Here is a 12,886-nt window from a genome sequence, read left to right as displayed (position 1 = left end):
TCATATTTAAGGCTGGTCACCCTCCGAGAATGCTCGGGGCACAGTGCCCGCCCTGCCCAGAAGACAGGTCTGTTCTGTCCTTCGGGAGGTTTTTGCCTAAACCTGTGGGGGGCAGGTGAACACTCAGAGGCTCAAAGAACAAACGTAAAGAGAAAAGAATAAGTGGGTCGCTGCCTGGAAGCCGCGGCTGGGTGGCCCCTGGAAGGTGCAACAGAAGAACAGAACAGCTGCGTGGCCAGTTCAGGGAGGCAGGGGGCAGAGATGGTGAGGGGCTGGGAGTCTGAAGGAGCATGTGAGTGTCCTGTGGCCGCAGCAAAGACCACAGGCTGGGGGCTTAAAGCACAGTTCTGAGTCCAGAAAGTCCAAATTCAAGGTGTGAGTGGCGCTGGTTCCTCCTGCCCAGCCTCTCCCCCCAGCTCCTTGGGGGGCTGGCCAACCGTGGTGCCCTTGACTGGTAGACACACCCCCCAGTCTCTGCTCCCTGTGCCTCCGTGTCTCTCTCTCTGCCCTTTTTTAAAAAAATAAATTTATTTATTTACTTATTTTTGGCTGCGTTGGGTCTTCGTTGCTGCGCATGGGCTTTCTCTAGTTGCGGCGAGCGCGGGCTACTCTTGAGTGCGGGCTTCCCATTGCGGTGGCTTCTCTTGTCGTGGAGCACGGGCTCTAGGCACGCAGGCTTCAGTAGTTGTGGTGTGTGGGCTCAGTAGTTGTGGTGCACGGGCTTAGTTGCTCCGCATCATGTGGGATCTTCCCGGACCAGGGCTCGAACCCGTGTCCCCTGCATTGGCAGGCCAATTCTTAACCACTGCGCCACCAGGGAAGCCCTGTCTCTGCTCTTATGAGGACATTCACTCTCAGATTTTGGATCCATCCTAAATCCAGGGTAATCTAATCTCAAGGCTGTTAATTACATCTTTAAAGACCCTTTTTCCAAATAAGGTCACGTGCACAGCTTCTGGGGGTTAGGACACGGAACAGTCTTTGGGGGGGGCCCGTTTGCCCTCTGCATCAGCCCTCCTTGGGGGCAGCAGAGTGTCTGGGTGTGGGTCGGGAGACCAGGCTTGGACAGGCAAAATGGCGTAACTTTGACCGGTGGTCTCCGCGGGCCTCAGCCTCCCCGTCTGTATCCCCAGAGCGTGAGGGTGCCCCATCTCCGATCCTCTGCCTGGTGGTGCAGCCTAGAGGCCTTGCCCGGCTTGCTTTAGGTTTCCAGGGTTCTCCCCAAGTTCCAGGTGGCTGTGTTGAGTTGGCCAGGATCTGGCTGTTCCTGGTGAGAGCCTGGTAAGGCCTCGAGAGGAGCCCTGGAGGTGGCCTCACTCAGGCCCCACCAGGGCTCTTCGGAACAGCTGGGCAGCCCCGGGGAGCCCCTTCCAGAATCTCCTCAAGGTCCAGCTGTGGCCCATCTCACACAATAAACCCACTTCCTGCTGTCAGTTTTCTGGACTCTTCCTTCTCTGCCAGCCCCCTCTACCCCTGTGTCCTTGAGGGTGGAGACCAAGTCCTCCTGAGCCCTCGAGTCAGCCTTGGTGCCTGCAGGGCTTTGTGGTCACGGAGACTCCGTCCTCTCGCCCAGTGGAGCTTGGCTAGTTTGGGGTCATGCGCTGTGACCCACTCCATTCCTCGGGAGGCCTGGGGAGCAGCTGGACTCCTGGCTGCTGCTCTGACCGGGGCCTGAACTCTGCTCTCTAGGGTCACCGTCCCCAGTAATTAGGCCAGAGCTCATATGGGCCTGGGCAGCACCCGCCTGCGCCCGCCCTCAGGCCACAGCACAGAGAGCTGCAACTGTCCCTCTGGCGTGATTAATGGAGGGCCCCAGCTGGGCCCAGCAGCCCTTGGTATTAGGGTTTTGTTTTGGGGTGGTTTTTTTTTTTTGCATTTTTAAGCGTTTCTACCATTTCCTGCAGTAGTCAGCAGGATGGTTCCTCTTCCCGGTGGATAGGGAACAGCCACCACCCTCTACGCTGAGGACAGAGAAGGGAACAGCAGCTCCACCAGGGTGGACTGTCACGCTGACCAGCAGCCTGGCAGCCCAGCCCGGTGCCGTGGAGCTGAGACCGCCCGGTGCACCTGGTGGCTCTGGGGTCCTGCTCTGCGCCCAGCCCAGTCGTGTGGGAAAGAGCCAGCAGGGGCGCGGACGGCTGTGAGCAGGCCGCCCTGTTCGCAGAGTCTTTTCCTGGATGGGATGATCCTTGCTCTGTGGTGGGGGGGGGGGGGCTGGGAGAGCATCCAAGGAACAGCCCTCAGCGGAACCCTCTTGTTGGGGGAGGGGCTGTGCTCCAACCTGGAGCCAGGGCGTCGGGGCAGCCCGAGAGGGGCGTTGTGGATTAAAGGGCCCTGTAACCTTTGAGCCCTCGGAGCTGCAGCCTGTGGCTTTGGTTTCGAAGTCAGTCCCCTCCCAGGGACTCCCTCCTGCCCTCCTTGGCTGCCATTTATCAGGGGACCTTTGACCCTCGGAGGCCAGAAAGGTCTTCTGTCCCCTCCTCTCCCCCGAGGCTGGGCCGCACCTAGGCCCTCCTCCTCGGCCTTTCAGGAAGCCTGGTCACCACCACCCCCAGCGTCCCCACCCTGGGTCAGGAAATTCTTCCCCTATCTGGCCCGCATCTCCTCACACGCGGCTTCAGCCCCGATCCGTCTGTCCTTTTAGTGGAGAGAGCCCACAGCTGGCCTAAGAGGGGGAGGACAGATGGGTCTAAATGTGCTCATGTTCCCATAACTTTAATTTCATCAAGGAAAGAGGGAAGTCCAGTGTCTTAGGGTGACTGTTAAAGTTTGCCCGGAATGAGCCCGGTGTCACCAGAACCAGGGGGACCGGGAGATGGCTGGAGCGAGAAGAGGCCCCAGGTTGAGAAGTGGCTTCCTCGGAGCGTTTGCTGTGGTTTTTCTCTGTGTTGAGAGATTTCTTGAAGCAGAAGTTGCTATGTGGCTGTCCCATGATGCCTGCCAGGGTCTCCACTGTCAGGTTGCTCCCCAACCCTGAGAGCCATCACCCCAAGACCCTTCTCTGACGGCGGGGAGGGGAACACCGGTAATGAACCCGCCTTAGGTAGGCCGACCAGATAATTCATTGCCCTGATGGGGACCCTGTTGGGAATGAACAGGGTGCCCTGATGGATGACAGTGGAACAACGGGTGTGAGCTGGGACGTCCCAGGTGGGCTGGACACAAGGGCCCTGCCCCAGGAAGATGGGGGGGGAGGCTCGGAGGCCAGGGGGCAGCCAGCGGCAGGAAGGGGCTGCTGGCCCTGGCGCTGGCAGCTGTGAAGGTCTGGGGTGACCTGATGGCTGACGCAGGCTGAGAGGAGAGAGGTCCTTCCTGCCAGCCAGCCCGATTCCAGGGCACCCATGTGCCCCTCCCCAAGCTGGTGAGTCACTGCGGAAAGTGGCTTCGGCATCAACAGAGGCTGAGGAGGCTGAACAGAAAGGCCACGGCAGCCGAAAAATCTGTTCTCTTGATGCGTGAATTTCCTGCAGCTGCAAAGTGCCACAGACTGGGGAGCTTCAAACACAGCAGTGTGGCTGGTCTCTCCCAGGTCTAGAGGCCAGAAGTCGGATGTCAGGTGTGGGCAGCGTTGGTTCCTTCTGGAGACTCCGAGTGAGAGCCTCTTCCAGGCCCCTCTCCCAGTCTCCAGTGATGGCTGAGAATCCTCGGCGACCCTTGGCTTGTGTATGCGTCCCTGCATCTTCACACGGCCTTCTCCTCTGTGTGTCTTCCTTTCTGTCTCTTACGAGGACACCTGTCATGGAGTTAGGGCCCACCCTAATCGAGGATGATCTCACTTCGAGATCCTTGCCTTAATTACATCTGCAAAGACCACATCGCTTTCACAGGTGCCGGGAGTTAGGACTCAGACCATTTGGGGGCCCCTGTTGGACCGGTGTCCTCTGCAGACGGCATGAGATTTGGAAGCCCTGTGAAGGAATGGGACAGGACCCATTCTGGGTGGATTTTACACTATGTAGCTGGGCTGGGGAGGGCTGGTTCCTGCCTGTGTCCTTGCTAGCCAGGGCGCTAGGGAGCTTTTTCCTGGGAGAAATTAACGTAATGAATTTGGAGATTAAGAGAAGGTCTGGAATCGGAGGGCTGGCTGTTGACCACAGCTGCCCCTGGGCTCCCTGACCATTGTGAGGGGTCTTGTTCGTGTCCCGAGTTGAGGGGGCCAGGGATCACCTTTGCGCTCTTTTTGTGCCTGGAAATGTCATGGGCCGGAAGGGCTGCGTGGAGGGTCCCCCTGGGGTGAGTGGCAGCCTGGGAAGGGAGGAGGGGGCCTGTTGCTTTCTCTTGGCCCAACTTGGGAACCCAACTGGCAGGCACAGCAGACCTCCTTCCCACATCACTGTTCCAGGGTGGGCGGTGGGCCAGGCCTCCTGGGGGGAGGCTGTGAGAAGCAGGAAGGCCCCCTGGGGTGCCTGTGTCCTAACAGCCAAAGTAAAAGGCAATCCTTAAAATAAATTGCGGGGTGGAGGGGTTGACCTCACATCTTTCACCTGGGCGTTAAGACCCCCTGGGGAACCTCCAGTTCTCAGGGACACTGGGCTCGCCCCATATGGCCCCTCAGGGCTGAGTAAAAGTGGCTCAGCTTGGTGCTGTTATCCAGAGCGCACAGGCCATCCCTGTGGGACTGTGCAGGGTGCTGAGATGCAGGCCTGCATCTGGTCAGGGCCCGGAGCAGGGGCTATGTGCCGCCTTCAGCCACGTGTGCAGCTAAGCCCAGGGCGGCCAGTGCCCTCAGCCAGCACGCTGGGACCCGGAGCCGGAGCCGGAGCAGGAAGCAGGACGGGGCTGGCACTGGACAGGGTTCTTAGGCTGCCGCTGGCCCTGCAGCCCAGCCAGGCCTGTCCAGGGAGGGCAGGAGAGAGGCCCGAGGGGAGGATTTTGAGCCGTGAGTGCCAGTGCTGGGCCTTGTCTCTTCCTTTGTTTGGACTTTGGCTGGTTTCTTGTGTTTCTCAGTGGGAAACCCAGGGCCACCCGCTGACAGTGCTGTTTACTGATGTCCCTGTCCAGCCTCTGCTCAGCCACTGTGTCTATTTTGAGCCCTTCCTTTTGGACTATTTCACTTCCTGAGGACACCCCCCCCCCCCGTCCCCATCTGCATCCTCTTCCCTGCCCTGAGTCTGCCGCCCCCCACCTGCTCTCACCTGCCCTCTTAGCCCTGCCCCTCCTCCACAGCCCCCCCCCCCCAGGCAGTTCCTGAGACAAGGATTCAGGTGGGAGGTGATCCCAGGTGTTCCCCAGGCATGGGAGTGAGACACCACTGGGGATGCCGGCGGACCCTGCATCAAGCCCCCCAGAGTGCTTACCCTCCAGTTACTGCCTAAAGGCTGTGTGCCAGGGACGCACTGTTAACCCCTTCCTGCCTTCCGGGCCTGGGCACCAGGGGGGCACTGGGTGAGGCCCTCAGGCACAAGGGAAGATACTGGCCGTGGGTGTGATGGACACGGGTAAGGCACGTGCAGCCTCAGCCATCAGTGGGGTGACCATACATGCACGTGTGCACACCCACCCCCCGGGGTGCACACACAGATCCAGTTATACCGACAACAGTTGTGATTGCTGCCCGGGCACCACTGTGTCAGCGCCTCAGCACGACACATAGGGAAGCAGATGCCCGGAGGTGACTGTGGTTGTGCCGCCCCCTGTTTGAGCCCCTGCATTAGGCCCTGAAAGCAGGAACCCAGTGTGCATCCAGGCTGTAAGGCCCCCAGCCATCCGAGGCATGCGGGGGCCTTTGTCCTGCCCTGCCCTCTGCCTGGGATCCTCCCCCTGGCCCTGCCCTGCCCGGTTTTCCCCAGTGAATTTGTTCTTTCGCCGGGACCAAATCTTGCTTTTGTGGCCTTGGGTTCCTTTCCTTCGGAGGATTGTTATTGCAGGGACCGGCCCGTTGACCCACCGATTCCTGTTCCATCTTCCCTGCTGCCCTGGAGGGAGCTTGTCCGCCCAGCTGCAGCCCCAGCTCCCTGTCCTCCCGGGAGAGCAGGAACTGGGGGGGTTGCATCCAGCCCACCCCAGGGGTCGCACACGCTCCGGACTCACTCTGTGAGTCTGACGGCCCGTGCACTTAGCTTCAGGGTTGACTTTTCCTGTGCCCTTTCCCTGCAGCCTCAGGCCAGGGAGCAAGGAGGTGCCCTTCGCCTGGCACCCTGTGTTCCCTGGGTGTCTCACCCTGGCTCCCAGGTGGCCATTGTTTCTCAGGACAGAACCTGCTTTGCTACTGCCTGGAAGAGACTCACTTTCACCAGGGCCACGCTTCTGGAGCCTGAGCCCCGAATCAGACCCCTGAGCTGGGCAGTGGCCACGTCACTCCTCCCACTGGAGCCGACCCTGGCTTTGTTTTGACCTTGTTCTCTAACATTTCTCTGCGTGACATTTGTCGCAGGCTGGAGCAGGGCTTTGTGGCTCACCCCGTGTCCCCTCCCCAGACCGAGGCCCGCGGTGCGCTCCAGGAAGTATTCCTGGAGCGGGGAGAGGTTTGCGGGCAGGCAGCGTGCCTGCGGTCAGAGCGGGGGCCCTCACAATGGCCTCTTGTGTGCGGCACATTCCTCCTTAAACAGGCCCAGATCCAGGCTGCTCCTGCCTCGACCCCCATGCGCACGACAACGGGAGGTTTGCATCTGGCCAGGCGGCCTGGCCTCTGCAGCAGCCGAGACTGTAGGTGTTTGATGGACCGGGAGAGGCTGGGCCGGAGGCGCAGTTATCCACACCCTCCCCCTCTTCTTAGCAAGGTTTGTTTTTTAAGAGCAGTGTTGATGGTTTTATCCCCTGAAAATATGAAGTGACCCACATTAGCATAGGCACCTTGGGAAAAGGCAGGAAAGTGTAATGAATTGAACGGCCACCTTAATTCCATCCAGAGACGGCTGTTTTCCTCGAATGTGCGTGCACCCTGCACATGTGTGTGTGAGATGAAGTCAGGCCCGTGCATACATCTTGGATCCTGCTATTTTTACTTAGTATTCTCAGCATTTCTCATCTTCAGAACCGTGATTTTGATGACTTTGCAGGACTCTGGCATATGGGTTCAGAAAAATCTACGTAAACTCGAATTGTTTCCAGCATTTGCTGTTTTAATGCTGATGCAAACATCCCGTACATAAATCTTTCTGTACGTCTGATGATTTCCTGGGGGTAAATTCCCAGCAGTGGGCCAAAGGGCACAACAGTCTTCAGGCTCATGTGCTCGTGGGGAAAGGCTGACTGGGGCCGAGGAGGCCTTTGGGGAGCAAGCAGCGTTCAGGCCCGGCTTTGGGGGTTCTTGACTTCATGAGAGGGAGAACGGGGGCGTTCTTATTTGGGAAATGGTGTGAGGATGGGTGGGTCCCCCGTGCCCTGTGGGAGATGTCAGTCCTTTTCCCTCCCAGTGGCAGTTCGGGGACCCTCCCAGTACAGCCTGGTCCCATGTTTGTTTGGTGCCCCACAGCCATGCAGTTTGTCCTGTCCAGCTTCAGGGCGGGGGGTGGGGGTCTCTTGCCTGCCCTCTGAGGGCATTTAGCATCCTGCAGACAAAAGAGGAAACAGCACAGCGCCACTCCCCACTTCTCTGGTTCAGTGAAAGGCCACTTTTCTGCCCGTCGGTCCCCGATCAGATGCGGTTACGTAGGGGCCTCCAGTCCGCACTCTTGCTGGCTTCCTCGGCCGTACTTGGACCTCTTGGGCTGCCTCTCCACGGGGAGGGGGGAGAAGAGTAAAGTGGAAAAAGTACCCACTGCCGTGGTGGATTATAGCCATTCTCCACGGAGGAAGTGGAAGGAGTTTCCAGGGTGAGTTTGACCCAGGAAAGGGAGGGGTGGCTGTGCGTGTTGGGGCAGGACCTGGAACGTGTGTTTAGGACTTCCTTTGGGGGACGGGATGCTGGAGGACCCTGTCCTGCCAGCTTCGTGACAAGCCGTCTCCTAATTCTTCCCAGCTGGGTGCTAATTGTGTCATGACATCCTCTGTATAGAGGCGGCTGCTCCTAGGGCATCCCTCGCACAGCCTGCCTTAAAAAAATGATCTTTGGGGCTTCCCTGGTGGCGCAGTGGTTGAGAGTCCGCCTGCCGATGCAGGGGATGTGGGTTCGTGCCCCGGTCCGGGAAGATCCCACATGCCACGGAGTGGCTGGGCCCGTGAGCCATGGCCACTGAGCCTGTGCGTCCGGAGCCGGTGCTCCGCAACGGGAGAGGCCGCGACAGTGAGAGGCCCGCGTACCGCAAAAAAAAAAAAGAACCCCCATCAGCCCTGGATGTTTGCTGAGCAGTGACCGTCCTGATGGTGGGAACAGCCCTTGTCCTCTCAGAGGGAACTAGACTAATGGGGGTGTTGGTGCTGGCCAGTGAATGCCTGGATAGATAATATAGCCGAGTGATAAGCATGCGGATAGTATGGGCCCAGGGAGTGGCATGTGCCAGGAAGAAACACAGAGCAGCCAAAGAGAGGAGAGGGTGGCGGATGGGGCCGGGTTTGTGCGTTCTGTGTAGATTTTGTGTTCCGGGGAGTAGTGATCTGTGTGCCGGCCAGTCTGGTTCCAAGTCATCGCCGAATTGGGCCTCCCGACTCAGGGAGGCCTTTACTTTGGTGCAGGGTCTTAATTCATGAGTTGCAGTTGGAGGTGCATTCAAATGGGCTCCCCAAGAAGGGGGCTCTCCAAAGAGGGGCACAGACATTGTCGGGACTCCCAGGAAAAGGTCGTCTTATTCCCATGGGGCAAACCTGGGAAAGGGCCCTCACCCACCTAGTTCCTGTTCTCCCAACTTGGCCCCAAGGAGCTAACACCAAGTACTCTTGGACATGCACATGCCTAGGTGGGTGGGGTGTGGACCCCTCCTCGAGGGAGCTCACAGACAGACAGGAGCCACCGTCGGGGACAGTTTGGACAGTGCTCTCGGGGCGGGGGTAGACCAGACGTCTCGGGAGGCCCTGGGAACCATGAGAGGACAGAGTTCCAGGCACTCAGCCCTGGACTTTCTGGCCAGTTTAGCAGGCACTTGACCTCTCCCTGGGCACTTGAGGCGTCTTTGGATGGGCAGTTTGTACCCTGCATATCTTGCTGGACAGCCCCCGGTGAGAGGCAGAGCTGCGCCAGGCTGGGGTCCTTGCACAGGCACAACCCCTGCCGCACTTGGCCATGTGCCTTATCAACCCGAGGTCACGGCAGGGCCCACTGGCCGAGTGCAGCCCTTGGATGTGATTTCCTTTGACCACACAGTGTTTTTTAAAGGAGTTGTTTTGCTTTGTTTGTGCCAGCATTTAAAAATCAGGAGATAACATATTTTTAAAAATTCAGATTTTCAGATTCTCTTGAATCAGGAGCTCTGGCCACGTTGCACACACATGCCTGCTTGGCCGCAATGAAGCTGAACAGCAGGTGTGTCCCTGAGTCAGTGTGTGGTGAGGCGCCCACTCCCGAAATCTGCACAGCTCCCTCCCTTGGAGGACATTTCCCATCCCTGCAGGGCCTCTGGGACGGTCGAGCTTTGTGACCCAGGATTTTGTGCCCTCTGTCCACCGAGAAGGAGTTGTGCCCAGGGCTTAGACAGGGTCCCCCAGGGGTGTCACGTTTGGGGAACTGGTAGTTCCGGCAGCCAGGAATCAGGGTCTGGGATCTCGTTTGCTTCCCCCTACATCCAGTGCTTCAGAGCACACACGCTCCTGGCCACCCACCCACTCAGCCACCTACTACACCCTGGTCTTCTGAGGGAGGTAATGTCCACGGGGAAGAGACAAGGGCTGTGTTGGAATTTGGAGGAAGGAAGACTGGAGGGAGGGACTGCTCAGAATGGCCCTGAGAGCTGGTGTTGGGGGCTGGGGATCAGCTGCGGGCTGGGGGAGGAAATTGGGGGGGATCCCTGTAATCCTGGGCTCCTGGGGCTGTGGGGTGAGGTGGGGAGGGGGGTAGGGAGACACTGTGGGTCACTGAGGGCGCGCTGTGGGCCCGGCTGGGGAGGAGCTGGTGCATGTTCCTGCCCCGCGGGCCCCTTCCCACTCTGGTCTTTATAACCCGGAGCAGCTGGTTCTCATTTGCAGCATGGCTGCAGGGACTGTGGGGATAGTGGCTCCTCAGGCAGTGTCCCCACCGCCTTGGAGGGAGCAGATCCTGGCGGAGATGGTGGGTGGCCGGGTGGAAATGCTGGGCTGCGGGGTGGGAGTTGGGTGGTCAGTGTCCTGCATGGGCCCAGGTCCAGCTGGGGCAAGTGGTATAGGATGGAGGCAGAAGCAGCCAGTGTGAGGACTAAGAAAGGCAGCGGTGTGAACTTCGCCCAGGATCTCCATTATTCCACCAGAAAGGTGTAAGAACCCTGGGCCTTGGAGTTAGACGCATCTTCCGGCTCTGCTACTCACCCCGCGCCACTGGGCACTTTGCTTAAGCACCTGGGCCTCAGTTTTCCCATCTGTATCGGGATTATAGCATTGTTTACACCATGGGGTTAGGGTGGGGAGTAAATGTGGTTATGCACACACAGTAAGCCCAATGCCTTGCCTGTGTTACAAGTTCCAGCGTTGGCTCTCCATGCTGTTATTGATATGGTGGTGACATTCCCATCGAGATTCTTTTTTTTTTCACCCTAGTGAATTTTTGTATTTATTTATTTATTTATATTTATTTGGCTGCGCCGGGTCTTAGTTGCAGCACACGGGATCTTTTTAGTTGCGGCACGCATGCGCAATCTGGTTCCCTGACCAGGGATCGAGCCCGAGCCCCCTGCATTGGGAGTGCGGAGTCTTAACCACTGGACCACCAGGGAAGTCCCCCCATCGGGATTCTGATTGGTTAGGGCTGTGGCTGTTATTCTGGGGGACATGTCTCCACCGCTGCTGCGGCTGGTGGTGTTTGCTGGGCGGAGGTGAGGAGGGAAAGAATTCAAAGGCCCCTCCCTTGAGCCAGAGCATCCTTATAGAAAATGTAGCTGGTGGGACCATGGCCACGGCAGGACAGAGAGGACAGAGGGCGTCCTCCAAGCTTCCGCCTTTTCTCTCTCTCCCAGAACACGTGGCTGCCGGTGCCACAGTCCCCTAGTAGAGTGGGGCTGTCCTCTCTTCTTCCTGAGAGGTGAAGGGCGCAAGAGTCTTCCCAGGGGCCCCTTGCTGTAGCATCCCCGCCAGCTGCCTTCTGATGTTCACCGTTAGCGGGATGTTCCCAGGGGTTCCCGAGCCGTCTACTTACCACCTTCTCCTCGCTTTCTCTCTCAGCCTTGAAAAGATCTTTTGAGGTCGAGGAGGTCGAGACGCCCAACTCCACCCCAACCCGGAGGGTCCAGACTCCCCTGCTCCGGGCCTCTGTGGCCAGCTCCACGCAGAAGTTCCAGGACCTGGGTGTGAAGAACTCAGAGGCCGCGGCCCGCCATGTAGACTCCCTCAGCCAGCGATCCCCCAAGGCTGCCCTGCGGAGGGTCGAGCTCTCGGGGCCCAAGGCCGAGCCTGTGTCTCGGCGCACCGAGATCTCCATCGACATCTCGTCCAAGCAGGTAGAGAACGCCGGCACCGCCGGGCCGTCCCGGTTCGGGCTCAAGCGGGCTGAGGCACTGGGCCACAAGACGCCAGAGCCCACCCCTCGGAGGACGGAGATCACCATAGTCAAGCCCCAGGAGTCAGCCCACCGGAGGATGGAGACCCCCACCTCCAAGGTCCCTGAGGTGCCCGCCATCCCCACCGCCGACGCAGCCCCCAAGAGGGTCGAGATCCAGGTGCCCAAGCCAGCCGAGGGGCCCGCCTCCCCCATCCCACCCCAGACCCTGGAGAATTCGGAACCCACCCCGATGTCTCAGCTGCAGAGCAGGCTGGAGCCCAAGCCCCAGCCACCCGTGGCCGAGGCCCCACCCAAGAGCCAGGAGGGTGAGTAGCAGGTGCTGGTCATCCGTGCTGCAGTGATTTGGGGGGTGGGGAGCTGGCTTTGCCCTGGAGTCTTGGAGGAAGAAGCTGAATATTGAGGAGGGGGGCGCGTATACTTCCGAAGGCTCACGGGAGGGGACTGGCAGCTCTTTCTGTCCACGGGGGGATGGACCGAGATGCAGCAAGTTGGATTTGAGTTAGACTTGGCAAAGAATCTCTGGGTTGTGGAGGGCCCCCGTTAATTGGTCCACAGGGCCGTGGTGTAACCTCTGCTGTGAGCCCAGGACTTGGGGGCAGGAACCGGGGCAGGCTCGTGTCGGGGCTGGATGGATTTGAGACCCTAGGACAGGCTGTCACATTCTTGGTGGCTGGTGGTCGCTGGGCCGTGGAGAGGCAGGCTCCTGCTCAGGAGGGGATTGTGGCTGCCCTGCTGGTACCCCCGGGGCAGGGGGTGAGGGGGGTTTTCTGCACAGGAGGGTCTTCCTCTTCTTCCTTCCCAGGTAGGGAGGGTTGTGGCCAGATGCAAAGGGAGCATGAGAACGCCTCATCTCTGCATGCTCATATTTTCAGGGCTGCCTGGAGGGGGTCCCAGGCCAGGGAACCCCGTGATTCCTGTTCACAGCTCCGTTCGGGGGTGTTCTGCTTGGCTACCATCCTCGGAGGGTCCAAACCCAGACTTGTGCTCACGGGGAGCTCACGGGGGAGGTGGTGCTGATCCCGTGGGACACCGTTACTGCCCCTGCAGGGAGGGTCTTGGCCCCATGGGCTGTGTTAAGGTGCCGGCTGGGTTGTAAGCCCAGTGAAAGCTGGGTCCAGTTCTGATCCCGGGACTCGGAGCTCAGTAAATGTTCAGTAAGTGTCCTTTGGGTTGAACAGGCAGAACATTCTGGGATTTTGATACACCTTTTAAAAATTATTTTTAATGGTAAAATACACATAACATCACTGACTGGTATAGCCGTTTTTAAGTGTACAGTGCATGGGCATTAAAAACATTATGTTGTTGTGCACTGTCACCGTGATCCATCTCCACAACTTGTTCATCTTCACCACCTGGAACTCTGTCCCCATAACGTACTAACTCCCC

At 58.9% G+C, this 12,886-nt stretch overlaps 1 protein-coding gene across 3 annotated transcripts in view; it reads left to right on the top strand.

Annotated features, from left to right (window-relative positions):
* The window catches only part of SEPTIN9 (septin 9), a 165,211-nt gene that overhangs the window by 74,180 nt on the left and 78,145 nt on the right, over positions 1-12,886 (top strand). For all 3 annotated transcript variants that reach the window (XM_082604003.1, XM_082604005.1, XM_082604004.1), the window contains one exon: positions 11,161-11,802. In XM_082604003.1, coding sequence (XP_082460129.1) covers positions 11,161-11,802 — 642 coding nt within the window. The remainder of the gene's footprint in view (positions 1-11,160; positions 11,803-12,886) is intronic.

This window comes from Mesoplodon mirus (genome assembly GCF_964341445.2).
Source record: "Mesoplodon mirus genome assembly, chromosome: 18".
Classification (NCBI taxonomy): Eukaryota; Metazoa; Chordata; class Mammalia; order Artiodactyla; family Ziphiidae; genus Mesoplodon; species Mesoplodon mirus.
Note: the sequence above shows the minus strand (reverse complement) of the source record. Positions and strands in the feature narration are given on the sequence as shown.